This window comes from Salarias fasciatus, chromosome 2, assembly GCF_902148845.1.
Source record: "Salarias fasciatus chromosome 2, fSalaFa1.1, whole genome shotgun sequence".
Classification (NCBI taxonomy): domain Eukaryota; kingdom Metazoa; phylum Chordata; class Actinopteri; order Blenniiformes; family Blenniidae; genus Salarias; species Salarias fasciatus.
The window spans coordinates 17,718,203-17,743,727 of record NC_043746.1 but is presented as its reverse complement, the minus strand read 5'-3'; the positions used below and the strand labels follow the sequence as shown (position 1 = coordinate 17,743,727).

General features: G+C 42.5%; 2 protein-coding genes and 1 long non-coding RNA gene across 3 annotated transcripts; 2 read left to right on the top strand and 1 right to left on the bottom strand.

Moving 5' to 3' along the window:
- Nucleotides 1–3,084: 3,084 nt before the first annotated feature.
- zic3 (zic family member 3 heterotaxy 1 (odd-paired homolog, Drosophila)) lies at nucleotides 3,085–6,217 on the bottom strand. The gene is made up of 3 exons (XM_030116706.1): nucleotides 4,942–6,217; nucleotides 4,014–4,177; nucleotides 3,085–3,327 (listed from the first exon to the last, which is right to left on the bottom strand). Exons 1-3 carry the CDS (start codon nucleotides 5,930–5,932, stop codon nucleotides 3,145–3,147), a joined length of 1,338 nt encoding a protein of 445 aa, XP_029972566.1. The 5' UTR covers nucleotides 5,933–6,217; the 3' UTR covers nucleotides 3,085–3,144.
- An 811-nt stretch (nucleotides 6,218–7,028) lies between these two features.
- LOC115406590 (uncharacterized) lies at nucleotides 7,029–23,918 on the top strand. The gene is made up of 3 exons (XR_003933549.1): nucleotides 7,029–7,355; nucleotides 21,582–21,651; nucleotides 23,657–23,918. It is a non-coding gene; the product is annotated as an uncharacterized LOC115406590 (long non-coding RNA).
- On the top strand, nucleotides 13,998–17,670 carry zic6 (zic family member 6). The gene is made up of 2 exons (XM_030116683.1): nucleotides 13,998–14,962; nucleotides 16,844–17,670. Exons 1-2 carry the CDS (start codon nucleotides 14,005–14,007, stop codon nucleotides 17,470–17,472), a joined length of 1,587 nt encoding a protein of 528 aa, XP_029972543.1. The 5' UTR covers nucleotides 13,998–14,004; the 3' UTR covers nucleotides 17,473–17,670.
- Nucleotides 23,919–25,525: the final 1,607 nt, after the last annotated feature.

Genomic DNA, 25,525 nt, shown 5'->3' with positions numbered 1-25,525 from the left:
CCAGAGAGGTGTAAGGCAGTGCAGTATTCACATCAGTCGTTTTAAACAGCCCCCCTATGTGCATTTGTTGTTTTTCCAGCACTGCGACACCAATAGTTGCATTAAAAAAAAAAACAAAAACAAAACCCTGGATGAGAAAGCAGCATATTATTCGAGAAATCAGGCCTGTGCATTAGCTCTTGTTGTGATTCAGAGGGATTTTTTTCGCCGTTTAAATGCTTATTATGGCGCCCATTGATGTGTGGTAACTCCTTTGGTTGTTTTTATGTAGCGGTGCCTTGTTAATCGGGTAGTGGGAGACGCTGAGGCAGTGCCACTTTTGGCATCGCATCCCACTCCACTTTCACGGTCACACAGTGTCCTCAGTTGCCCGTCTTCCAGTCTGCACGTTTTTGCATTATTATTTTTTTTCTTCTCGAGAGGATCTATTTTTATTACTTGCGAGGTTCATTGAGAAAGAGAGAGAGAAAAAAAGAAGACTTCACATGTGCAAACCGATGTCCGCCACCCCCACTGAACCCCCCGCGCACTGCCAAGAAGTGGCTCTCTAACTTGCTCCCTATTCCCACTCAAGGCACACACACACACGCATACGCACACACACACACACACACACACACAGCCAACATACTAAGATGGCGCCTTAATCAGTGTCAAGTTCAAGTGACTCCTACTAGCCTGACAGAAACAGCATGGCAAACAGTGTCGACTATATGCGTAACATGGAGGGTGCAGGGCAACATGGTGATAATAATAATCGACGTCGCAGTCTGAAAGTCGCTTTTCATATTGTTGTTTTTAATTTCAGTCAAAATTCCCGTTCACATTTCTTCATAAATAGTTGGTAAAACAAATCAACCAACATACAGTAGCCTAAAAAGTACAAGGAACGTTTGACTCTGGTAGCTAAATCTGCTAACGCATAGGCCTGCTGCTGTAACATGGTTTGCCTCGATGTGGCACAGTGACACAGTTCATCAGTAAAACATTTTTGCTCTTCAGGAATAACTTGGAGTGTGACCCATTTCTCCCACAAAGTGTTACAACATCACATTCTAGCTGTGTTTATACATCAGATATTTTTTCTCTGACCTCTGGACATGGGACAGAAAGGTGGTGGGAATAAGAAAAAGTACTTCTTTTAAATTAAGGTATAGAAAATAGCATATAAAACATATATTCCTTAAATTATTTAAATAAACTTATTTCATATATCACTGTCAAGAGGTACCGTTTTTTTTTTTTACATTTTATTTTAAAAGTAGTGCTGGTGGTCTGAAATTGTTCTCAGATGAGTACAATATACTTTGTGTATGCATAATATTTAATTCTTGAGAATAGGTTACAATGCAATGCTGTAACTCTTTTTGCCACTGAACGTATTCTCCCCCAACCCACATAGATCTAGGATTCCTTCCACTAAATTTTGTTAAACACAAAAATGTCATCTTGACAAGTTATTCACACAAAACAAGCAAATGTGTAATCAAACTGCTCTATATGCAACACCACAACAAATAACACGCTTAGTTTCACAGAAGAATTACATTTAAAACAATGCAAGCTGACAGACAAAAAACTTTTTTTATTTTTGAAGATACTGTGTTGTGACAGTTCCATTGTTGCCGATGCACACATTTAAACATACTTGCACAAAGACATTGCTGGAACTATAAAGACTGCCATACTGGCGCATATATTTGGGTGCTTGACCCCAATTTGAAATACTCAAAATACTGTCACCTTGTTTTGGAAATCATGAACTTCGCACACTCGTCTAAGACCTGTAGCCTACAGGAGTGCAATAGGCTGATGGGTTTCTTCTTTTTTTCCCCCCCAATACTGAGTTTATGCTAAGAATTGACATCTATTTCTGATCCTATGAAAGTAAAATACACAAAAAAAAGTTTAAATTTAACCAAAAATAAAGATATCAACAGAATAGCTTCTCAGCTCAACTGAACTCAGTTCTACAAAGTCAATGATTTTACATGTCAATGGTCTCATAAAGAAAATAAAAGTGACGGAAATATCTGCATTATATATAGACAAATCCATAATATTCATATAGATGATTTCTTAGATCCAAATAAGACACATGTAGGCCTATTGGTTAAAAGGAAAGAAAATAAAATAAAAAAAAAACAGAAGGATACAATCGCAATGTTGGAGCTTTAGAGTTTATCATTTGTTCAATGTTAAGCTGGTTATGACCAAAACTGTACAGTTCTTGTTAGAAAACATTTCCATAAATATCATTTAAGTTTCAGAACTTATACCCATAATTAAATTACAAATTGATAAATATGGCATCATGGATATGTATTTACAACGGTATTAACAAAAGGCAACGTTATATTTAACGGTAACAATCGTAACCTAATACCACATTTCTCCACCTGAAAACGGACTTTGACAACAGATTCGACCCCATCAAACAAGGAAATACATTCACGAGTATAATATTTATTTATGATTTTTTTTTTTCTGTGTTCAAGTTCATGACAAAGACTTTGGCACGTTTCTTAAGACTGTTTGAAGTTTCAACAATCAATTGAAGAGGCGACAATAGCGCGTCACCGTCATATAAAACAGCGTGAAATAATCTTCCTTTTTTATTCTTTTTTTTAAATAAAAATTTGAGAAAATACATAAAATGAAAAATAAAACAATTTTTTTTCTGAAATCTGTAAACTAAAAGATAAAAAAAAACATTTATTTATACTGAGAAAGTATTACTTTTTTTTTTTTTTATTTATTCGTGATCTGTTTGATTTCCTCCAAAACTGCGGAATAAAAGTCAAATTTCGTGTTCCTGAGAACGGACGTGGCCTGCTTGGTGCTGGCTTTTGCTCTCGGCTCCTGTTGTTGTTGTCCCAAACCTGTATGTGTGTCTGTTTGTATGTGTGTGTGTGTGTGTGTGTGTGTGTGTGTGTGTGTGTGTGTGTGTGTTACGTGTGTATATGTATATATGTGTGTGTGTGTGTGTGTGTGTGTGTGTGTTACGTGTGTGTGTGTTCATATGAGAGTGAAGTGAGAGGGAATAGTTTTTTTTTTCATTTGTTTGTTGTTGTTGTTTTGTTGTTTTTTTTTTAAGGTTGTATCCTCGTCCCCGTGGTCCACATTGGCTCTGCTCTTCTGACTTCAAACGTACCATTCATTAAAGTTGGGTGCCAGTCCTTCGCTGTGGCCAGACGTGTTTTGCACGGCTGACGGCGGTGTTTTTGTCGGGTCCTCTGTACTGGCTGAGACCAGCACTGGCGGCGTGGACGACTCGTATCCAGAGCTTGCGGCTGGAGACGACTCGGATCCTTGAGACTCGTGTACCTGCAGAAGAAAGAGAGCGTGGAGATAAGAATGAAGCAGCGATAGCGGTGAGCCCTGAGTGGCTGCAGCAGCAGCAGCAGCAGCAGCTCTCTGGCTGGATGCGTCTCCACAGTGAGATAGTGAACCTAAATCCGGGTGAACCTCTCGGGTTGTGTAAGGCCAAGTATGACAGTGAGCCCACAGCAAACCGTGAAATAGGCTACATTTCACAGTACCATATATATATATATATATATATATATATATATATATATATATATATATATATATATATATATATATATATATATATATATATATATATATATACATATATATATATATGAGAATTTATTTTTTTAATTAATGTCAGCAAGCACACTGTTTGGATAAATGGGCACAGGAAAAGACTCAAATATTCACAGCTCATTTAATATTTCAGCTGTTGAGCACAACCTAGATTTATGTGCCACTGAAAGACTAATAGCCACCCTCGATTTTTTTTTTTTTTTTTTTTTTTTTTTTTTAGTTTTTGGAAGGTCTTGACAGTGTTATAACGTCTGAAGAAATGCCTGAAGTTGTGATACTTACTGTGTCTGTGGAGGAGGAGGAGGAGGAGGGGGGGGGTGGAGGGCGAAGTGTGTGTGTGTGTGTGTGTGTGTGTGTGTGTGTTAATGTGTTTAAGGAGTAATGAAGACGTTAATTACCTTCATGTGTTTCCTGAGAGAGCTGGGGTGTGTGTATGACTTGTCGCACACTTTGCAGATGTATGGCTTGTCTGATGTGTGCACATGCATGTGCTTTTTCCTGTCGCTGCTGTTGGCGAAGCGTCTGTCACAGCCATCAAATTCACACTTAAACGGCTTCTCACCTGCAGGATTAAATACACACCGTGAATTAGCCCAGTGGCCCCGCACAAACAACTCCCACTGTAACACCACCTGTAAACCCCGAGCACGGCCGTGCAAATTGTCTGCAGCCTATTATATAACAGAGTAACCTACATTTTCTGGATGCAGCCTCGCTACTACGCACTGCTCTGTCAGGCTTTATTTATTCAAGAGGCCTGCTCCTTCATGCTACTACTGCCCTGTGCATCAGCTCTCCTATAGTAAACACTGGATCAACAGGGCATCCCGCATCGTGCAGTCACCGGACCGGGGCTGCGAGTGGACGCACGGGCAGAAATTGATTAATTGTAATTGTCTGGGAGGTATTCAGAAAGCGTGAGAGTCCGCGGTCCGTGCTATTCAAACTAATGCGCAAAAAAACTTTGTGAAGTGGCTCAAGAGCCTTGGAAAAACACAGGGGAACTTTTTTTTTTTCTTACACACAGTTACCCGGAATTAACTCCAAACGCAAAGTTGTTGAACAGTGTGCAGTTTTTTTACTTGAATGAGTTAACAGGAGCGGTCGATGCATTCAGAAATATTTAACAAAGAAACTACACAAACAACTGTTTTTGGCTCGGCTCGGCGTCCTGAGCGTGGGACCAAGTTTTCTCAGGGTTTCTTAACAATAAAAAAAACAACAACAGTCAGTTCTGTTTTGGATCACCCGGAGCGCCTGTTACGCACACGCGAAGGATGAACTGAGTTTTTTCAAAATGCTCTATTTGATATAGTTCATGCCTACCTGTATGTGTTCTTTTGTGGATTTTCAAATTTTCCGACCTGGCAAATATTTTCCCACATCCGGGGAACGGGCATGGGAACGGTTTTTCGCCCGTGTGCACGCGGATGTGGTTGACGAGTTTGTACTTGGCCTTAAAAGATTTGCCCTCTCTCGGGCAGTCCTCCCAGTAGCAGACGTGGTTGCTCTGCTCGGGGCCGCCGACGTGCTCCATGGACACATGAGTGACCATCTCGTGCATGGTGCTGAAAGTCCTGTCGCAAGTCTTTTTGGGTCTGTTCATCTGGTTCTCGTCTATCCATTTGCAGGACAATTCTTGCTTGATCGGCTGCCTCATGTATCTAAAGAAGGCCCCTGGACCGTGGTGTGTCGGCACATTCATTCCCATGTTCATATTGATAGGGTGGTTGTAGTTGTGCAGCTGAGCCCCGTAGGGGTCCGTCCGAGGACTCGCCACCGGACGGTAGGGATCGGGTCTTCCGAAAATGTCCCCGCGTAAGCCGAGGTGCATCTGGCTGTTAACCACATGTCCGCCCGATGAAGCGTGGCTCACTCCCTGGTCGTGAAGTCCCGGAAACAACAAATGCCCGGGGTTATCGGTGATCCCGGGCGGCCCGTGGAGGCTCCCCGCCGAAGCTGCAAAGATCCCATGCTGGGCGCTCGGCGCTGTGGACTCTCCAACACCCCGGTTCCGGAAGAGAAAGTCCCGCGTTGAATTGAACGCTCCCCCGCCGTACGAGCCCACCTGCCCGCCGTGAGAGTGTCCCAGGGCAGCCGCGTATCCAGTGGCTTGCGGGGTGAACGCTGACGTCTGGCTGGAAGCGATATCGTGCGCCACCGGGCTGATCTTGAAAGCTGCGGAGTGGGAGGAATCGGTGAAGGGATTCAGTCCCAGACTCGGGTCTCTGTTCCCGATTTCGTGGTGCCGCGGTGTCCCGAAACCCCCCACTCCTAAAGATGCAAACTGCGGACCGCTATCAAGAAGCATAGTCATGAGCTTGAAGCAAACTTAGGAGTCGGGAAGAAAACAGAAAATAAAATTAAAATCCAGTTTAGCGGAGCGCGCACGCTGCAGACACTGCGCCGAGATTTACCACGTTGCTTGCGAAAAATCCGAGAATTAAAAAAAAAAAAAAAAAAACAAGCCAAGCCAAAACGGGGAAAAATCCTATGTAAAGAGTTGGGAGAGAAAAAAACTCCCGTTGACTGCGATCCGTGAGAAAGAGGATCAAACTTCCCCCCCTTACCAAGCGGATGATGTCCTTGGACTGATAAAGTCAATCACTCACTCCCTGAACATAAATGAACTCGGGAGGCAGTGCTACGACAGCCAATCCGCGCGCGGCTCCCCTCTTCACACGTGACCGCCGAGGAGGGTGTTAATTGGCTAGATTTCTGGTGATTGGCACGGTTTGGTATTGAAGATGGCAGGTCGTCTCAATTGGTTTCATGTGATTGGTTCTTACGGACATTATTTTGCAGGTATAACGGAACACTGGAGCGCAGATCGTACATGTGTAACGTGCAACTGCGAGTCTTACATATTTACATCAGTCAAGGAAACTCCCGAGCAGTTCCTTTCTGTGAATATCCTCCAAACACTGCAGATGCATATTTTGGATATCTGTTGCTCACCACGCAGTGTCCCTACGTTGCACCTAAACTTTTAGAGGATCTCTTTTCTTATTTCATTGATAATGAAAGCAGTATAAATACATCTGGTTAGTGTGAAAAAAAACTTTTTAAGATGTTTCAAAGTTGCAATCTATCTGTCTATCTATCTATCTATCTATCTATCTATCTATCTATCTATCTATCTATCTATCTGTCATTGACTTATCTTTTATTTTTCTCTTTCATTTGACCACTTTGGCTCTTATTAACTGAAAAACTTGAATGTACTTGGCGCAGCTCCAAAATGTGCCTTTCTTGAAGCCGCTTGAAAGGGGAGGGGGGTATTTTTTCTTTTTCTTTTTTTTTCTTTTTTTTTTTTTTTTTGCAAAAGCTCTATAGGGTGTAAGACGGAGGAATAAAAGACAGAAAGAAAGATGGCAGTAATTGTAATATCCTGAGATTTTTTCGCTCAGCCAAAAAATTCGTGCCATTGAGCAAGTTTCACAGGGCTGCCGCTGACTCGCTGCAGGACACATAAAATCTGATCAAGTTCAGAGACGCGCTGAGTGCTTCAAGCGGCGCTTTTTAACTCCAAGCCTTTCACATCCTTTCCCCCTCAATCTGTCCCAGGAAGGAGCTCACATTCTTTATTTTAAGGGATCTGGACCCCCCAAAAAAAAAGAAAAAAGAAAAAAAAAGAAAAAGAAAAAAAAATCAAATCAGTCCTTCATTCTGCTCTCGCCCTCATCCCATCGCATTCACTCTCAGAACATTTCGTGGAGAAAGAGTTATAGATTGACAAGGTGAGTTTTCTTACTTATCCGTCGTGTTTCTGTGCTGGAAGGCGGGGAGGCCTGAGTGAACTGCAGTGCCGTGCGTGTGCGTGAGTCTACCGTTTCTCGTCCTGTTTAGCCTCGTGGAGGATTTAGTTTTCTTGAAGTGAACCTCGGCTGCTCGGTGTTTAGGCCTGTTACTCATATGTTAATTTAATTCTTTGCGAGGGCCCGCATACCTCTGTTTTTTCTTTTTCTTTTTTTTTTTTCTTTAATAACCATCGCGCTCACGAGCACAACACTTGCGCTTTTTGTGCACAACCTCAACAACTTCTCTCCAAGCAGAACGAGGAGAGATTCACTTCATCTTTTTCCTCCGTAAGCTGCTCCATCTCTCTCTCTCTCTCTCTCTCTCTCTCTCTCTCTCTCTCTCTCTCTCTCTCTCTCTCTCGCCCTCCCTCTCCCTCCTTCTCTTTATTTTTCCTCCCTCCCTCCTCTCGCACTCACACACACACACACACACACACACACACACACACACACACACACATCCTCTCACAGTTTACTCCCCCCTTTCGCTCTCACACACACACACTCACACTGCACAGTTTGCGCGTGCACGCACACACGTACAGTGCACGCCACACAAAAAAAGAAGGAAAAAAAACCCTCCACACAGTCAGGCGCGTGCACGTGGAAAGAGAAATTTATTGCGACCTTTTTGAACTTTCACAAGTGACAAGTAGCCTGTTAAGATTTCCTATATTCCCTCCATATTATACAGGCTTGTAGAGACGTGAAAGCTTCAGACAGGAAGTTACCGCCATGTGCAGTTTATTATTTATTTATTTATTTATTTATTTAATTATTTTTTTTTGCACCACCATGAATTAAGGAAGTAAGTTGTTTCAGATGAGTCACAAATGTTTGTGAGCGACGTGAGGAGCAGTGCAGGCACTGAGCTCTTGCTGAGAAAAGAGGGATCTGTCATCAACAGAGGCCCAATGTAAAGCAACTGTTGCTTGAACGTTAAATGTGAAAAAAAAAAACAAAACAAAACAAAAAAAAAACTGCAGACATCCTCTGGTATGGGCTACTGGCGTTCATTTGATATTTTTTTATTTAATTATTGAAAGTCTACAAATGGGGAATTTGAAAAGCCGGGACTTCAAACACCCATTTTCTAACTGTTAATGCCCCACACCTAAAACAACCATAAAACTCTGATTGAAGGAACATTGTATTATTTAATTTAATTTCATTTTTATCTAATTTATTTTTATTGTGTGACTTTCTTACGTGCATTATAATGCCTAAAGAGAAACGTGCTTTGGCGCACCAGCATTTAATTATTTATTTAATTATTTTACTGGTCAATAAGAAATAGGAGGCCTTTAAATGAGGTGGAAATTAAACTTTCCACACCTTATGGGGTGACAGGTTTTTTTATTAATTTTTTTCTTAATAAACACCGTATCACGCACAGCAGCTATTTCCCCTCGAAGTACCTGTCACCACTCGTCGGGCTTGCTCCCCCCTCGCTCTGCAACATTTCCACATCACAACAACAATATAATTTCATTTTGCTGCCTAAGTGTTGAACTCGTGTCCTTGTGCACATGAGATTTCACTTTTACAGGCATTCATTTTAAAAGCACACGATTAAGAAAGAACGTGCATTAGTTTAAATCTCCATTTTTTTTATCATGTAGTTACTCTTAATAAATCTCTCATAATAATTTAGATGTATCCTCGATACAAATAGCTAAATTGTATCAGGTTAATCTGCAATACTGCAGTATGCCTGCTTTGATTATTTCGTTTCCTCTGCTGGGATTACCTCATAGACGTTGGGATAGCCCATTGGTTATAACATAATCTTCTTCTAACTGAGCATGCGCGTCACCTTAAAATATCAGAATATTTTAGTGTGCATACCTCTCTGACAGTAGGCCCATGCTGTTGGAAAAGAGCAGAGCATAGTCTTCAGCCTAAATGGTAAACAACTCACATTTATACATTTTTCGCTACTAGGTGGGGAGCAGTCAGCAGCTGTAAAGTTTATTTCAGTACATGATTTGTAAATGACCTGGATGCATGATAATTGTTTTCTTATATAAACAAATTGGCCTGTAGCAGCCCAGTGGGTTTTTCCTCTTTTTTTTTTTTTTCTTTTCTAGGAGTAAAGTTGAGTAATTTTTTTTCAGTCCATGTTGTCTGGCCTGTGGCCCACACTATGCTTGGCTGGCTCACACCACTGCTTCTATAGACAAGTTTGTGGACTTGAAGTTAACTCAATAACGACCAGACAAAAGTGAAATCTCTAATTCTCTTCAACAACAGAACAATCATTGATTGATCAAGACTAAGTTGATTGAATACCATCATGTGGGAGAGTGTTTTTCAGGTTTTTAGTTTAAATAAGGGAAAAGAATGATCACCGTATCCCAGAGGCACAGTTCCATGAATGTTGTGATTCACTGTTTTGCTTAAGTGGACATTTTGCTGAATTAATTTGCTGCATCTGCTGTGGTTTAATGTGGCATATCAGAGAGTGTGTGTTTCCCGATTTAATAAGAAAAAATTACATTTGCTGTGTGCCGAATGGGGGCATTTTCCATATCAGTTTTCTGGGTTCACCTATGCTCTGCAGATCCCACACCAGCAGGCTGAGGCTCCTGCAGCAGTCTGCATTCACACCAACACCCCGATCATTTCATTCCATCTCACAATTGAATAAATCCCTATTTTGTGTCATGTTTTACTCAAATTTTCTTAATGCATGTACCACGCGCAGCCTTTTAATTTATAAAGGTTTAATATTTGGAAAAACCGAATGCTCACACCAGGCTTATTCTCTCCCCACTGTGTGTAAAAAGGTATTTTGTGTTTATGTGCAAGTGTAACCAGAATGTCGTCCCTACTTTACGATTATTCTATTTGAGAACGTGGAAATTTTACAATGTGATAACGGTTTGGGTTTTTTAATGCGTTCGCTATTCTGCATGATTTTGTGCTGTGTGTATGTTTGTGCTCTGCTTGTCACCGTAGAAATGTTTTATCATGCTATGTTCGCTTCATTTTATTTAGCGCTGGCTCTAAACCGTGTATGGTTCAATATTATGTCCGTGCAAGGCATTATTTTGCTGTCTTTCATAGTTTTTGCTGGTTATTCGGGCCTCGGGTGACCAGGGCTACTGGGGAGTTTGCCTTCATATGGCTGATGGAGAGGGCTAATTGACTTCTTGCTGTGATTTACTGGAGCATCTGTCTCCAAATGGACTCATCCCAAACCTGTTAATTCATCTAAATATCACAAAGTTATGGCAAGACTGTGCACCGCCATCCCTCATCAACAATAATATCTCAGTACACTACTCTCTGAGGCTTGCAGTTGGTTTTACACACACTGTCATGAACACACACACACACACACACGCAGGTATTGTTAGGAAAGAATGAACACACATGATTTTGGATACATGAAATAATTTCTTGTCCTTCTGTCCTTGTTATTTTCTGTGGGTCTCACATTAAAACAGCAAACTCACACACATGTAATCTGCAGAGATTTGTATAAAAACTGCGACTGTTTTATTTACAGATAACCATGAATACTCCCATGTAAAGCTAACATATGCGTATACGGCGTATGTGTATTAATGTTCATAATTTTTCCAAAGACGGTTCATTATTTCAGTTAAAGAATATATCGCTGTTGTTATTATATTCGGATGAAAACCACTGCGACTGCTGATTTATAGTGCTTTCTACAGTATGGCTTTATAATGTTTAAACTGGCTTTCAACTCGTGTTCCGTTTTACTCCTGCAATGCGCTCTTGCTGTTCATTTTGCTGCACACTCAGCGTACAAGGCTTGACTTGGACCTTCTGGATGTAAAGAGCATACCCTGACATGGGTGTTTTGATAGTTGGGAGTGATATGTTGTGGTCAACAGTCACAAGGATTTTGTCTGGCTTGTCAAGCAACCAACAGAACTGAGCAGCCTCCCAAAGCTGCAGGGCTGAGACAGACTGCAGATGTCAAAATTGTGCAATTTCTTACACAGTAAATATTTAAACCGGCGTTGTGTATTTTTATGCATAGCTTGAAATGCCGCATTATCCTGGATTTGGTTTCTTTTACGACCAAGACCCCAAAATGGGTTTTAATATATTGTCAAGTGGTATGATTTTATTATTTATGCTCGAATGAAGCCATTCTACACGAAAATCAATTTACTTTGGGCAATTTTTGGCAGGATTTTAAAAATGAAGAATTTAAAATCCTTTAGATATTGAGTTGATTTTGTTGCTATGACTGGATTTACATAGGAATTAAATTGAAAGTACCTTATTACACCAGATTCTAATTAAGTAATGATCACATAGAAGGCCAACTCAACATTTGAGCAAATTCATGAGTTATTAGCACTTATTAATTTCGGCCTTTCAACACTATATTCTAGAATATCACAGTGTAATCAGCAGTTATCAAATAGGCCTTTTTACACACACATCCCTTGCTGGGGCAGTGTTTTTTTTTTTTATTCATTAATTAATTTTTTTTATTAAGTCTGAGCAAGCTGGTAGAATCAGCGCACAAATCAACGTTTAATCATAAAAGTCCACCTCTTCTCCAAAGTGCTCTTTATAGTGTTTGCCTTGTTTTTGGCTGCAGATCGTTTGGATCGCAGGTTCTGTGTTCCCCCCTCCCTTTCATTCCATCTGAAGGGCTGATTGAAAACTTTTCCGTTTATTGGCCTTCAAGCCCTCAATCACTGTCGGAAATGCATCAGGTTAAAGGTTGACAAACATGAGCGTCCATTACAATCATGACGGAATTAGGCCAGTTCTGGGCCTGTCTGCTGTTTTGCAGCACTTAATGTCAAGTGGGCCCCCCTTGCTTTGTCTCTGCCATGGGACCCCTCTGCACGTGACGTCAGCATAACAATGTGGAAAAAAAAAAAGACCCCCCTTTCTATTTATTTTATTTCTATATTAAATAAATAAATAAAAATCCGCCTGCTGCAGTCCTTTGGAAATAAGTAGGTGTGGTTCAATTTAAATCCATATAAGCTGCAGTCCATGCAAAGACGTGTAGATTTCATTTAATCTAACAGATAAAAGAGTCTGACTAAAAGAGGGGAAAGTTGTTGGGGAGAAAGATTAAAAAAAAAAAAAGTGTGTTGATGGAGGCAAAGCCACGTCAAGCGCGAGGAGACGTGCAGGAATATTTCGCTGCACCACGAGAGGAGCGAGCAGAGCTCGGAGCTGCTTGTCCTCACAGCACCCCCAAAAGTAAGAAAGTTTAACAGAGTTTTCTCTCCCCCCTGCAACAGTGCGCGGCTACATCCACTTGCTGTTTGTCACGTTTCATAATTTACATTTTATGTAACCATTTTTACATTTGTGCCAGCCTGCAAGAGGCATGCTGCTCTTTTGAAGATTATTAATTTATTAGGCGTAATTAGAAAGAGCTCATGTATAGAAATGGCTTACACAGGCTCAAAGGTAAAATAGTACAGCTTGTTCTGCTGTACTCTCCAATGACACTGCTGCAAAAATATCTGTCTGAAATAACTTTTTTTTTTTTTTTAACGTGGTCTTATGGGGCTACTTGTTGCTTTATCAAAGTTGTATTTTCTTTGGACATGAGACCAACAGGGGGGGGGGGGGGGGGGGGGGGTAAAAAAAAAGTGCTTTTCTAATAAGCATGTATACAATTTGCACCAATGAGAGCTCGGTGCACTGTATGCAACATTTCACGTTGAGTTTTAATAACTGTTTGTTTGATGGTGTGTGATTAGAAAGTAACTCGAATAGCTGGCTGCATTTGAACAAGAATTTGTTTTCTAATGCTTTTTTTAATTTATTTTAGAAAGGTGGATTTTCACTCAAAATGTAGATCTTGACAATAATTGGGCTGGACACGCAGGGATTTCTCTCTCTCTCTTTCTCTCTCTCTCTCTCTCTCTCTCTGCCTCTCTCTCTCTCTCCATTGTGCTGGCAAGGCAGGACATTTGCTCACACAGGATTGCAGGAGAAATAAAAGCCTTTATGGATCGTGATTGTGTTGCTTAGTCTGCATTTAATCACTTGACTCCAGCAGATGCTCGGCATTACGCGTTAACCTGTACGTTTTTCCTCCTCTCCGCGCACATTTTGGAGAAGAGGTCTGATAGGAAGGCGCCTGAAGTTTAAAGAGGCAGCAATATTTGGGAGTATCGCGGCACATTTCAAAGCATTTTCTCTGCGATATTTGAAAACGGAGTCGTGCGGCGAACGCCTGCATGTCCCTTTTAAAACAAACCCAGCGCCTGTCAATCACCGCGCACTCCAACCAATCCCAAAGCTCCCTTTTTAAAAGCAGGTTTGCCTGCTGTGCTTTTATATTGCACCATGGCCTGTTTCGAAGCATTTTTTACTACCACGGTTATTGCCACAAATCAAGAGGGCAAAGTGAACGGCATGGGACTCACACCAACTTTAACGAAACTGAGTCTGGTTCCTACTTCTGCGAAGTTCACGGCCAAGAATTTCACATGCAGATGATACACAACAAGGAAAAATGGGAACCGAATTTCTAGGTGTATCCTGAGTGCTGAATTGCTTGATTTTGCAAACTCATAGCCAAAAAAAAAAAAAAAAAAAAAAAGAGAGAGCCTCACAACAAAACATGACAAGCCTTTCGAGGTTTAGTGGCTGCCCTCTCTCTTGCGTCAACCCCGGGGAGAGCAATACTGAACCCAGCGTGGTGCTGCCACCTTTGGCAGGAGAGCACATGGGACACCCCACTGGCAGTTCCTTAAAACTCTGCCCCTCGCACAATTTGCGAGACTACCCCGAGACGAGGTCCAGTGCATATGTTGACCATTCGGTTCCCAATTTTTCAGACTCTGGATACCACAGTCACCGGTTAGAGCACAGCCCTAGGGGCATTATCATTGGAGCCAATCTCTCTGGAGCCGGCATGCCACCCGTCACTGATCAACTGGCATCAAGAGCTAACCAACATGGCGGGATTGGAAGGTATCGTGACTTTCCTGGCTGCAGGGACAACAGAAGCCACACTTTTTTCTCAAGTTATCAGGAGCAGGCCCACGCCTCCGGCGACGCGTCTCGGGATCTCGGCGGCCAGATGATGCTGGGTCTACCTGGGGACCTCCTCACCCGGACTCACCCTTATGGCCAGAGCATCAGCCCCAAGGGAAACAGCCAGCAGCTGGTCACACAGTTCCTGGGTCTGTACAAGCCTCTCAACATGGCTATTCAGCGAGGAGGAGGCGACGCGTTCTTCAGGTGCTCTAAACAAATAGTCAAACACGAGCTGGTGTGCAAGTGGAGTGACGGCCAAGAGGGGGCTGGGAAGCTGCCTTGCTCCAGAGCCTTCGGGACCATGTATGAACTTGTCACCCATGTGACAGTGGAGCATGTCGGAGGACCAGAGCACTCTGAATATGTGTGTCACTGGGAGAATTGTGCGAGAGACAGGAAGCCTTTCAAAGCCAAATACAAGCTGGTGAACCACGTCAGAGTCCACACAGGGGAAAAGCCCTTTCCCTGCCCATTTCACGGCTGTGAAAAAGTTTTTGCGAGATCAGAAAATCTGAAGATCCACAAGAGGACTCATACAGGTCAGTTAACAATAGTAATACAATGCAAATTTAAATGATGACAATGGCAACCCAATCAACTAGCATTGATATTAATATTAATGATAATATTAATGATAATGCTCTTAATAATAGTTCGTACAGGGTCTTATAAATTGTATTTATTTTTTAATTTAAAATTATCACATTAAGAATATAAACAAAATGCAATGTGTTCGAAATGTATTTTTTATTATTTCTACTATCATAATTATTATTTATATTATTACAATTCTTTTTTATTGAGGTCTGCAATGCGTTCAGGAGTCTCTTTACGCAGAGATTTACGCGCCGCTGCAGCTGCTTGTGTCCGTCAGTGGCTGTTTCTTTCCCCCCTCTTCCATTCTTTCTTTTTATTTTTTTTTCCTCCTTTTCTCCAGGAGAAAAGCATGTGTAGTCTCCAGCCATGAACCACAGATGAGATGTAGCACAGTTGCAAACGCGTGTAGTCAGCAGCAGGCCTTGTGGTTAGGGTGCCTCTCCCACTTCATTCACTGAAATTATTAAATAAATGCCGGGACACCGGAGAGCTGTGACGTAGCCGTTACGCTGCCTCTGCCTCCCAGGGACTCGGTAGCGCGAGCGCAGCAACATCACACGGTGATGAGGCAGGGAGTGATGGAGTGGTGGGGAGGAAAAAAAAAAGGTGAGTAAAGGGATGACCCAAGTCAGTGTAAACAAAATGAGTCAGACTTCAAAAAGACTTCACTTTTTTTTTCTTATGCCGACTGACATCCATCCTTCTTTTTTTGTATTTTTAACTCAACACTGTGAAATTATACCACAAAAATACATGCCACGTTACAAACTGTCTTACTTTTTTTTTTCTTGTTCCAACACAGAATCAAATGTCTCTTGTAAAAATGATTTATCTAATTTTATTCTCCTTTTAGGACGCCTCAGAATTTATGGTGCACGCATCAGGCGTAATTGCGCTTTTCTATTGAAATGTGACAATGAAGTGAAATGTGCACAAGAAAGAGGAAGGCTGGACAAATAAATTTACCAGGCACACCCTTTATTGTTAATTGATTCACTAATGGAAGCAGACAGAAACTACACACAACCTTAATATTTGTTGAGCTGTTCCACTGCTGCACGTGCAATGCGTGTGCGTTGATGTAAACAATTGGATAGTAAATAAAAGGCCAACTTTTTTTTCTATTTTGAAAGACGGATACTTATTAAAATGTGATCAGGTGAAGGAAGGGGTGATTTAAAGAACACTATTCAAGTTTTATTTATGAGTCCAGCTTTTATCTGTCTTTGTGTGTGTGCCACTGAGTGTGTGTGTGTGTGTGTGTGTGTGTGTGTGTGTGTGTGTGTGTGTGTGTGTGTGTGTGTGTGTGTGTGTGCAGGAGGGACAGGAGCGCGCAGCTGTAGGCAGTTTCGTCCAAGAAGATCAATTAGCGTCTTGATAGTCATAATTCATGCTATGATAACGGAATTTTAAACAAACCTTTGCAATCGGCGTGGCAGGGCGCTCCACTGCCTGTTTCACCACTTCGCTGTGCTTATTTAGTCCGCAGATAAATGACCCGCAACTTGTTGCAAGTGGTGGGGCCGCAGCAAACTTTCAGCAACCAGTGACTCAGACGGAATTTTTTGCAAAAATAAGGGCATTTTGCTCAAACATTTCAAGATATATGGGTGGATCTGGTTTGCAAAGCAGCTCTGTTTGCAGAATAACTGAGTGGAAGTTGGATATCCAGGATGTCATTTTACAAAATGCGCATTTGCCACGTTTAGTCTCTGCTTACATGTTGCATGCCTGGCCACACCTGACGACTTCAGTTTGCATCAACCCCAGTTTGTGTGACGCTGCAGAGACATTTACACACTTTTCTCTCTTTGCACGTTCAGGTGAAAAACCTTTTAAATGCGAGTACGAGGGCTGCAACCGGAGGTTTGCGAACAGCAGCGACAGAAAGAAGCATTCTCACGTGCACTCCAGCGATAAACCCTACATGTGCAAGGTCAGGGGCTGCGACAAGTGCTACACCCACCCGAGCTCCCTGCGAAAGCACATGAAGCTGCACTGCAACAAGGCCCAGGTCGCCAAAGGCGGCGGCGACGCGCTCCCCGGCGACGGAGGTCACGCCGCCGAGGGCAGAGCGACCCGCGTCTCGGATGGAAACCAGATCACCCCCCCTCACCCGCCCACCCCCGCCCAGGACGTCCCCATGTCCCCAGAGAGTCGGGACGAGCCGACCCCGAGGTCGCGCTTCCATCACGCGTTTGACAGCAGTCTGGACTACCCCGCGCACAGGGCGCAGCCCCTCCTGGACCCCTTGCTGCTGCAGAGGGGCGGCTACAGGTCCCAGTCCTCCCAGTACCCCTGCGGCCAGGCGGCTCACGCGTTCGGCCAGAGCTCCAGGACCTTCTCCTCCACCTCTCCCTTCCAGAAAAGCATTGTGAACGGATGGTACACGTGCCACAGCGGCGTGGACTCCTTCCCACCGAAGCAGTGCAACAACATCCCGTCCCTCTGAGTCCCGGATGGGACGCACCGCACAGCGCGTTGTCACGTTCAAACCTTCAGCTGTATCTCTGTACCTTTTATGAATGTCGTGCCAGCTATTTTGTGAGCCGTCCTCGATTACCTTCATCGAACATAAATGTATCAAGCTTTATTATTTGTCGTCGTGAGGCCTGTTTGGTTGAGTTTGGCTCGTGTGGCCTTTCTAGAAGCCTCCGCAGTGGGCAGTGAGAGCAGCTCCACACTGCAGGTTGTGCTGATTGTTCATCGTGTTGCGTAATTATTAAATATATACCTTTAATGCCACAAAAATATGACAAAAAGGATTTTATGGATATCTGCGTGTTGAGCTCTCTGAAACTTAGATTATTCTCCTTCTCATTACTGGGACGTGGAGGGAAGTGTTTTGCTGAATGTAGCCCAGCTCTAGCAGTCTTTGTGGAATGTAAACTAGGATCCATGTATGTTCTGGACGGACAGAAATATTGTTCACGGCTTGTGTGTGGAAAGACGAAATAAGTATCTATAAGAGCTTTTCTCAAGTCAAATTTTGAGATCTAACAAGCCTGTGCGATGGGCCTGGAGCGCAACTTGTGTGTCATTAAAATACCGCGGGGCTCAGTAGTTTTTTTTTTTTTAATGCCCTTGATTAAGTTCCTCTTTTCGTCCTCCCCCTTTTTCATTAAAGATTCGTACTCTTGTAATCTGCTTTATATGTATATTTCATATTTCTGTGCAAAGTAAGACTATTGTGAGTATAAACCACAGTGTTCGTGTTACTATAAAACGTTTAATTAGCATACAGTCCTGCTGTACATAAGCCTACTGTATACATAATTATGTATCTTATATTTTATTAAAGCATCTATATTCTCTTTGATCAGGCGTGTGTGGTTGAACCCAATCAATGCATTCATCATGGACCCCAAAGTCCTCCTCTAAAGAAATAAGAACAATTAAAAAAAAAAAAAAATCTGCAGCGTGCGCCATGTTTGCAGGTTACGTGCGCGTTAATCGCCTGAATGCATCGGGTGTGTCTCATGTTTGCGCATTTTATTACAGTCTGCACGGAGAGGTTTCCATTGAGGTAAAATTGAGGAGACTTACCTAAAAGGATGAGGTCGAAGGTGCAAAACAACAAAAGTTCCTCACAGAATTTAATTTTCCAAACTGCGCAATGAAGGCCTGTGATGTTTGGGGAGAGATTTGACACGAGGTCACATGATGCCCCATCATGCCTTTCAACTTCCTCTTCAAGTCACTTATTATTTTTTGTTTTTATTGTTATTTGTAAATTTATATTTGATTTCTGAGCCCTCCTCTGTTTTTGCCTGTCACACTCAGTCACTCAATCACTTGCTTTACTTCCCCACACACAAGCACACACACACACACACACACACACACACACACACACACACACCTTGAATAGTGTCATTTTCAAGGTCAAAAAGCTGCATAACACAAATTTGCTACAAAATATTTTACTGTCCAAACACTAGAACTCAGCTGTGCCTTCCAATCTTTTCCGTGAGTTCATTTAAACTATGAACAAAATATTTACTTTGTAAATGTTTTTCTCATTTAAATATTTTCAAGATGTGTGTTTTTAAATTTGCAGGTCCTCGCTGCTCGTAAATGTTTTTGTAGAGCAAATATGCTCCGTTCTGTTTCATTTGTGCTTTGATAAAAGTCTCCAAAAAGATGTTAGTTTACTTTTTTCTTTTTTTTTTTTGAGGAACAGTAAATGTTTGCTTCGCTCCACCACAGTTACAGTGTCGCTGACATATTTGTTCATGTTTGCTTGGTTTCGGTACCTCCTGGAATGTAAATTTGAACAAGCAGCTCATTATTGTGCAGGAATAAGCTGAGCAGATTTCGGTTTGAAGCCCGTCTTTCTCCACACAGAGCCTGAATTCAGTTTAATTCACTTTTTGGGGGATAAACTTCGCCGATGTGTTGCCACACGGATCAGCGATCATGTTAAATTTGCCCAGAATTAGCAGACACGTTACGAAATGCTACAGATTCATAGCAGCAGAAGTCAAGATGGCGTACGTCAAACTGTCCTTGGCCTCCTTGGGAAAATACTGCTGCAGCTGGGTAATTCTGGAGGTCAGATGGGTCGCATTTATGCTAAAGCCTGTAATGGGAAAAAAGCTCTCCACTACCGCCAGAAGCAAAGCTTTATTCTTTGTACCTGTATGTATGAGTGTCAGCATTTTCTACCATTAAACATGTGGCTGCTGAGTGCCATTATAGCTGTAAGTTTGCTTCACACATATTGAAATGACATCAGGTCAAAGGGGCACAGATTTTACATTTCTTTGAAATATATGATTGTGACGATCCCACAGCTTTCTGTAATGCATGTGTGTCCGTTGTGTCAGTCTGACAGTTTTATGGCTGGACAGTTTTGAGGATTCACAGCAGGAAAATCGTTACTGGATTAGACTGTTTTCAGAAAGGCAGCTGCTGACCTAATATTAAATATAATTACCCTTTTAAAAAAATCCACAAAACTCCTGCAATCTTTGCATATTTCCAAGATTGATTTATAAGGATATAATTCGTAGACTGTGTTGTGTTGCAGTTCTCGGGACTGCGATTTGTGGAGAAGTTGTTTATCCCTTCTGTGTGCTGGTTCTGCTGAGAGCTCCACTGCAGCTCCTGGGGATATCTCTTTTGGGAGAGACTGATTTTTTTTATTTTTTATTTTTTTTGATGGGGCGTTTTGCAAATCCCACTTGTGTGTGACCACAGTTAATTTCCGTCTTTTATAATGTTCCATAATTTTTTTTTTTTTTGAGAATCATTCCCATGTTTCCGATTTCAGTTTTTCCATTAAAACGACACCCAGTATTTTTTTTGTTTTGTTTTTTTCTCTCTCTCTCTTGGTTATTCAGCTCTATTGCTTTGGCTCCTTCCTTGTGGATTGGTACTTGTGAATCGTTCGTCTTAGCCTGGAACTCAAATTTTCATTTTTATAAATAAGACATGGCTGTAGGTAGATAATGAAGCGTGGTAGATTCTATTTTTTTTTTCCTTCTTTCTTCAAGCAATTTGCAACACACTTGGTTGTCTTAGATTACTGTAGGATAAGAGCTTTTAAAGGTGACTCTAAATTATATCGTGCCCTTACACACAGTGTGGATCAAAAGCTTTATTGCGTTACTGTAGTTCTACTATTTCTGAGGTAGTTTGGAGATTTTCCCTCATTCAGTTAGCGGACTCTCCTTTTTAACCCTTAAGTATTGCATGCATTGTCACATTTTGCCCTTTCCTCTTCTGTTTCTAAAAATAATCCATCTCTCCCCCCCCCAAAAAAAAAAAAAAAAAAAAGTAATGGAGGTGATCAAACATCACTCTTGAGTTCAAAGAATCCTCTCTATTTTTTATTCTGCTGTTGAGGACACGGATGAAGCCAAAAGGCGAAAACCTAAACAGTGAATTTTCTTTAATCATACTGCCTAATGTTGTCTTTCTATATTCTCACCCAGCTGTAGCGATGTTTCATAAACTGTACACCCTGCCACACCCTTCCCCCCGGTAATCACAACTGATTAGACCTCTGCCTCCCTGTTTGCCACTTGCCCGCCGCCATCTTTACTTTTGCGCTCTCTGCCTAGCAACAAGGCACGGGCGCCATTTTGGACGGGGTATACGGGGGTATATACGTCAATTTAATGTAAATAAATCCATTTCACCTTCAGATCCAGTGAATTATGTTCTTGCCCCCCCGGGTGGCTGTTGTGCCATGTTGGGGCTGAGCTCCAGCTGTGTGCCAGGAGGTGGGCTGCTTCGTCACACCGGGTCGTCTGTTTTATGCATCATCATAACCACATATGACATCTTGCGTAACTCGCACCGCACAGCTCCCATACTTTTCCACGGCGCTCCGCTCCGGCTGGAGAGGCTGTGTCAGCATTGACTCTTGACTAACCAAGTGTGTTTTTAATTGGATCTCTGGCTTTCCCCCCTGTCCTCCCTAGGTCAAGCCAGTGGTGCTGTTTCTCCCCAACTTGCTTTCTTTTTATCCATCCCTCCATGCCCCCCCCCCCCCCTCCCCTTTTCTTGCTCGATCCCCTTGTTCCTCTGTCTCATCTATCTGTATCCCTGCAGCTCCTGGCTATCTTCACCCTCTATGGCTCCTTCATGATGGCCCCCTAATCTCTGCAACTGTGGTTCCATGGTAAGTAGGTATCCTACACCAGATTTTCTCCCCAGACGTGCACGAAACTTGACTCGAATGCCTGCGTGTTTTGAGTTTTTTTTTTCTTTTTTTCTGTAAAACGTCCCTCTCTTCACGGAAAATTGCAACACCACATGGTAAACTCGACGCAGCTGTACTTGCTGCTTTATTTCCTTTTTTTCGCAAATCTTTTTTTTTTTTTTTTTTTTTTTTCCCATTTGAACAAACGACCGCCACCAGAGTGTTTGGCATCCATGCATCAGCGATTGTGACAATACATAATGAGCACGATTGTAACACTTAATAAAAATTGATTCTGAAATGAAAGACTGAACAATATACAATACAACTGTCAAGAAGATGAAATAGTGGAGTGGAATGAATGTGTTACTCATGTCACTTGCTCTTATCGAAGAACATTAGTAAGGTAATCTGTTTCATGTCTAAGCCTGTGTTAATTTGACAGCTTGACAATTAATAAGCTTATAACGCACACACACATCAGAAGCAGAGTACTTATGTAAGACAATGCAATCATTACACCCAAATGTTCCAATAGCGTGTTTACAAATCATAAAATGGCAAACAGAAACGTGGAATCCCGGCACTGTGCTCTTATGATTTAGCCACACTGATCTTTCAGATTTCTCTCTCATCGTCATCTGCACTGCAGTTTTCTGATTTCAGCGGTGCCAACCCCCTGTGTAGTCCAGTCTGTACTGGGGCTTATTAAACTAAGGCTTCTTTTCTCTCCTCCCAACGGCCGCTCCACTGTCAACTTAAGCCCAAGCTCCTAAAATACTTAGCTCTCTGACTATTGTTACAGAATCTACCAAAAAATTGGTGTAACTTGCTAGCGTACTGCTGAACAGCCAATGTAAGGCTGATAGAGAGAAAGACCCCGCCTATTCTCATATGCATATTTGTCTTTTGACGCATTGAATTTTACCCCCGTGAATGGCTCTTAAAAAAGATCCCCTTCTCTCTCTCTCTCTCTCTCTCTCTCTCTCTCTCTCTCTCTCTCTCTCTCTCTCTCTTTTTTTTTGTCATTTATTATCCATGCCTTACATAACATATTTTGACAGCTTCTGATGAGCCGGTTTCTGAGACGCTTGCGTGGTCTCCCGTGAGCTGGCGAGCTCAGGAGGTAACCATATGACTGACAACGATTGTCTCTCGCACAGAGAATAAACAAGCCAGCTGACAGCAGAAGTTTTTCAGCGATGGCCTGCAGCATTTGTTGTGGCCTGTCGCCATGCAAAAGGAAAATAAATAATATTTCAAAACTCCACATCTTTCAAAATTCATACTTTCAAGGTTTTTTGGGAGTTAGAGTAGGTTGTGTGGGGTGAGCAGACCTTTGAAGATCTTTCAACTCCTGCAAGCTCCAGGCCTATGAGATGCACTGCCATCCTTTTAAGGGAATGACCATAACTTTGGTCCCCTTGCTTTTAATCCCTCCTCCAGACCCTTGTCATCAGAGATCAACCAGTCTGAGCCTTAATGTCCTCCACTCACTGGCAAGGGCAGCTGGTGGCGTTTCATGCATGTGAAGAGCCATATGAATATGCTTATATCTGCACATTGGAGCAGGAATCCATGCCTTCATGTGTCTTTGAGAACAGTAAATGATCTTTGTGAAATTATCAGCTGTGTTTTCGGCGCCTCTGTATAATGTCTCCCGTTTTTCCGGGATGCCTTTGAAGCATTTGTTAGAAAACATTAGAAACGCTTTGATCACGACTCCTAAAGAGCACGCCGCTTTATATTTTTACAAAAACGCACGACAAAAGGATCCTAAATGGCTGTTGTCTCTGCCGTCTCACAAAACGATCACCTTTCATTAGCAGCGATTTTGTTGGTGTTCTGAGACGCAGAGTTTTTGTATAGTTTCTCACATCTGTGTCGTTTGAGGTTAAACTTATAAAAGGGGATCACACTGATCACGGTCCAGGCTGTTTCAAAGCAGTGAGTAATCGTGAGTGTTTAATTTTATCTGTTGCAGTATGCATTGCGAGGCGGCTGCGTAATCAAGCCTGTGAACTCCACATCTGACGGACGGATTCCGTTTCTGATCACATCCCCCCCCATTGAAGTCCATCCATTCGCGGAGCGTGGATGTGTCGATGCGCTGGAGCTCGCGTTCCTTGGTATGTGGCTTTCAAATGAATACGCACTGCGTGGTTTTTCGGCTGTGTTGGAGCGTTTGTGGCGCCGCACGGCCAAGTCTCGCTGCTAAACTTCCACGAGATCACCCCGGGGCCCAACTTCACAATGATGGATGTGGGGGGGTGGAGGGGAGGAGGAGGAGGAGGAGGAGGCCCCCCCCCAGCACGCACACACACAGCCCAGGAATTCCCCATGGTTCTTTTCAAATACAGTTAGACCGAGCTTTGCAGTGTGATGATATGTCGCATTAAACGCCGTGACATTAATTGACTGGATAAATGCGATTTGGCGTGATGTTGACCCCAGAGTGAATGATGCTCTGTCAGAAAACAGTGAGCAGTGTGAGCTAACCTGTCATTGTTTGAGCCATTTCCAGCCTGAATAATCTGAACATGTGAAAGAAGTATTGATGGAAACTTATTGTCAAACACATTAAAACATAAGCACAAGCAGCATGAGAGGCTCATTAGTGACCGAGTGAAGCTTTGAGAAACGCAGGTAATGGCTTTAGGGAGTCAAATGAACTGACCCTTCATCATTTTCATCGTCAATAAAGCGGCATAGCCTCGCATTGAATGTATACCATGATGTGATAATGACACGCTGATCTGTGAGCACGAGACCGCGTCGGTCTGCGCGAAAGCACGTTTAACATCAAAAACATCTGCGGCGATACTGTCTCAGGATCTTGTTCCGCCAATATCAGCGCTGACTCAAACCTGTGAAGTTTGGACCTTTTCTCGCAGATGACTTTCAAAAAGAACAAGGCAGAACTGATGGCATTTATTTCAGTCCACAGGGAATAATCCTGTTTTCAAGGTATCTGGAAGTGGCGAAGGATCAAAAATCCTTCCTCTCTGCGACAAAAGAGTGTGTCACATAGTTCCTCCAGGTCTATTACTGAGGTGGGATATAGCTGGGGTAATTAGCACATGTCCTCAGCTCCACTCCAGTATCGGCTCGGTTGCTGTCGTGAATGCCATAGTTTTCCTTCGGTTATGTAATTGACGGAATTATGCAACCCATTTGTGTAACTGGGGTGCATCTCAGGAAAAGTGGTCCGAAACGAAACGAACATATTCCCATGGAAAGAAAATGCAAAGACATCCAGCGCAGCGAATACAAAACCCCACACCTGCTTCGGCTGATATCAGGCCAGTAATGCTCGCAGTTTGTCACACGTGCGTCAGAGCTTTTACTTGAAGCGGAAAGCAATCAGGACAGCATGCACACATTTGTCTGGGGTTGCTACCAATTGAAAAAAAAAACACCACTAACTATGTTCTTTACATTTTCTAAATGCAATGCATGCTGCCTCTGAGCCTAAGAGAGAGAAAACACAACGATGCCACTACATCTCCTGCCTATTACCACACAGCTGTACTGTAAGTAACAAGACTGTGCCTTCTTTCTTTTTTTTTTTTTGGTCTTTGTTTTAAAATGTTGTCAATTTCATTTCCCATTATCAACACGTTAAGTAAAGATACCAGGCCGTTACATGAGAAAAACGCTGTAAACAGATCAGGAGCCAGCGTGGGCTGATGGTAATACCCACATGTGAACAAGATGCCAGGGGCAACGCGAAGTCGCTGGCATAATTATCTACACAGACTTTATTATTCATCGCAATAATAAAGCGGGCTTTACTGTTGTCGCCTGTTGTAAATCAATCACCACGCAGGGTGCCTGAGATAGCATAGATCAC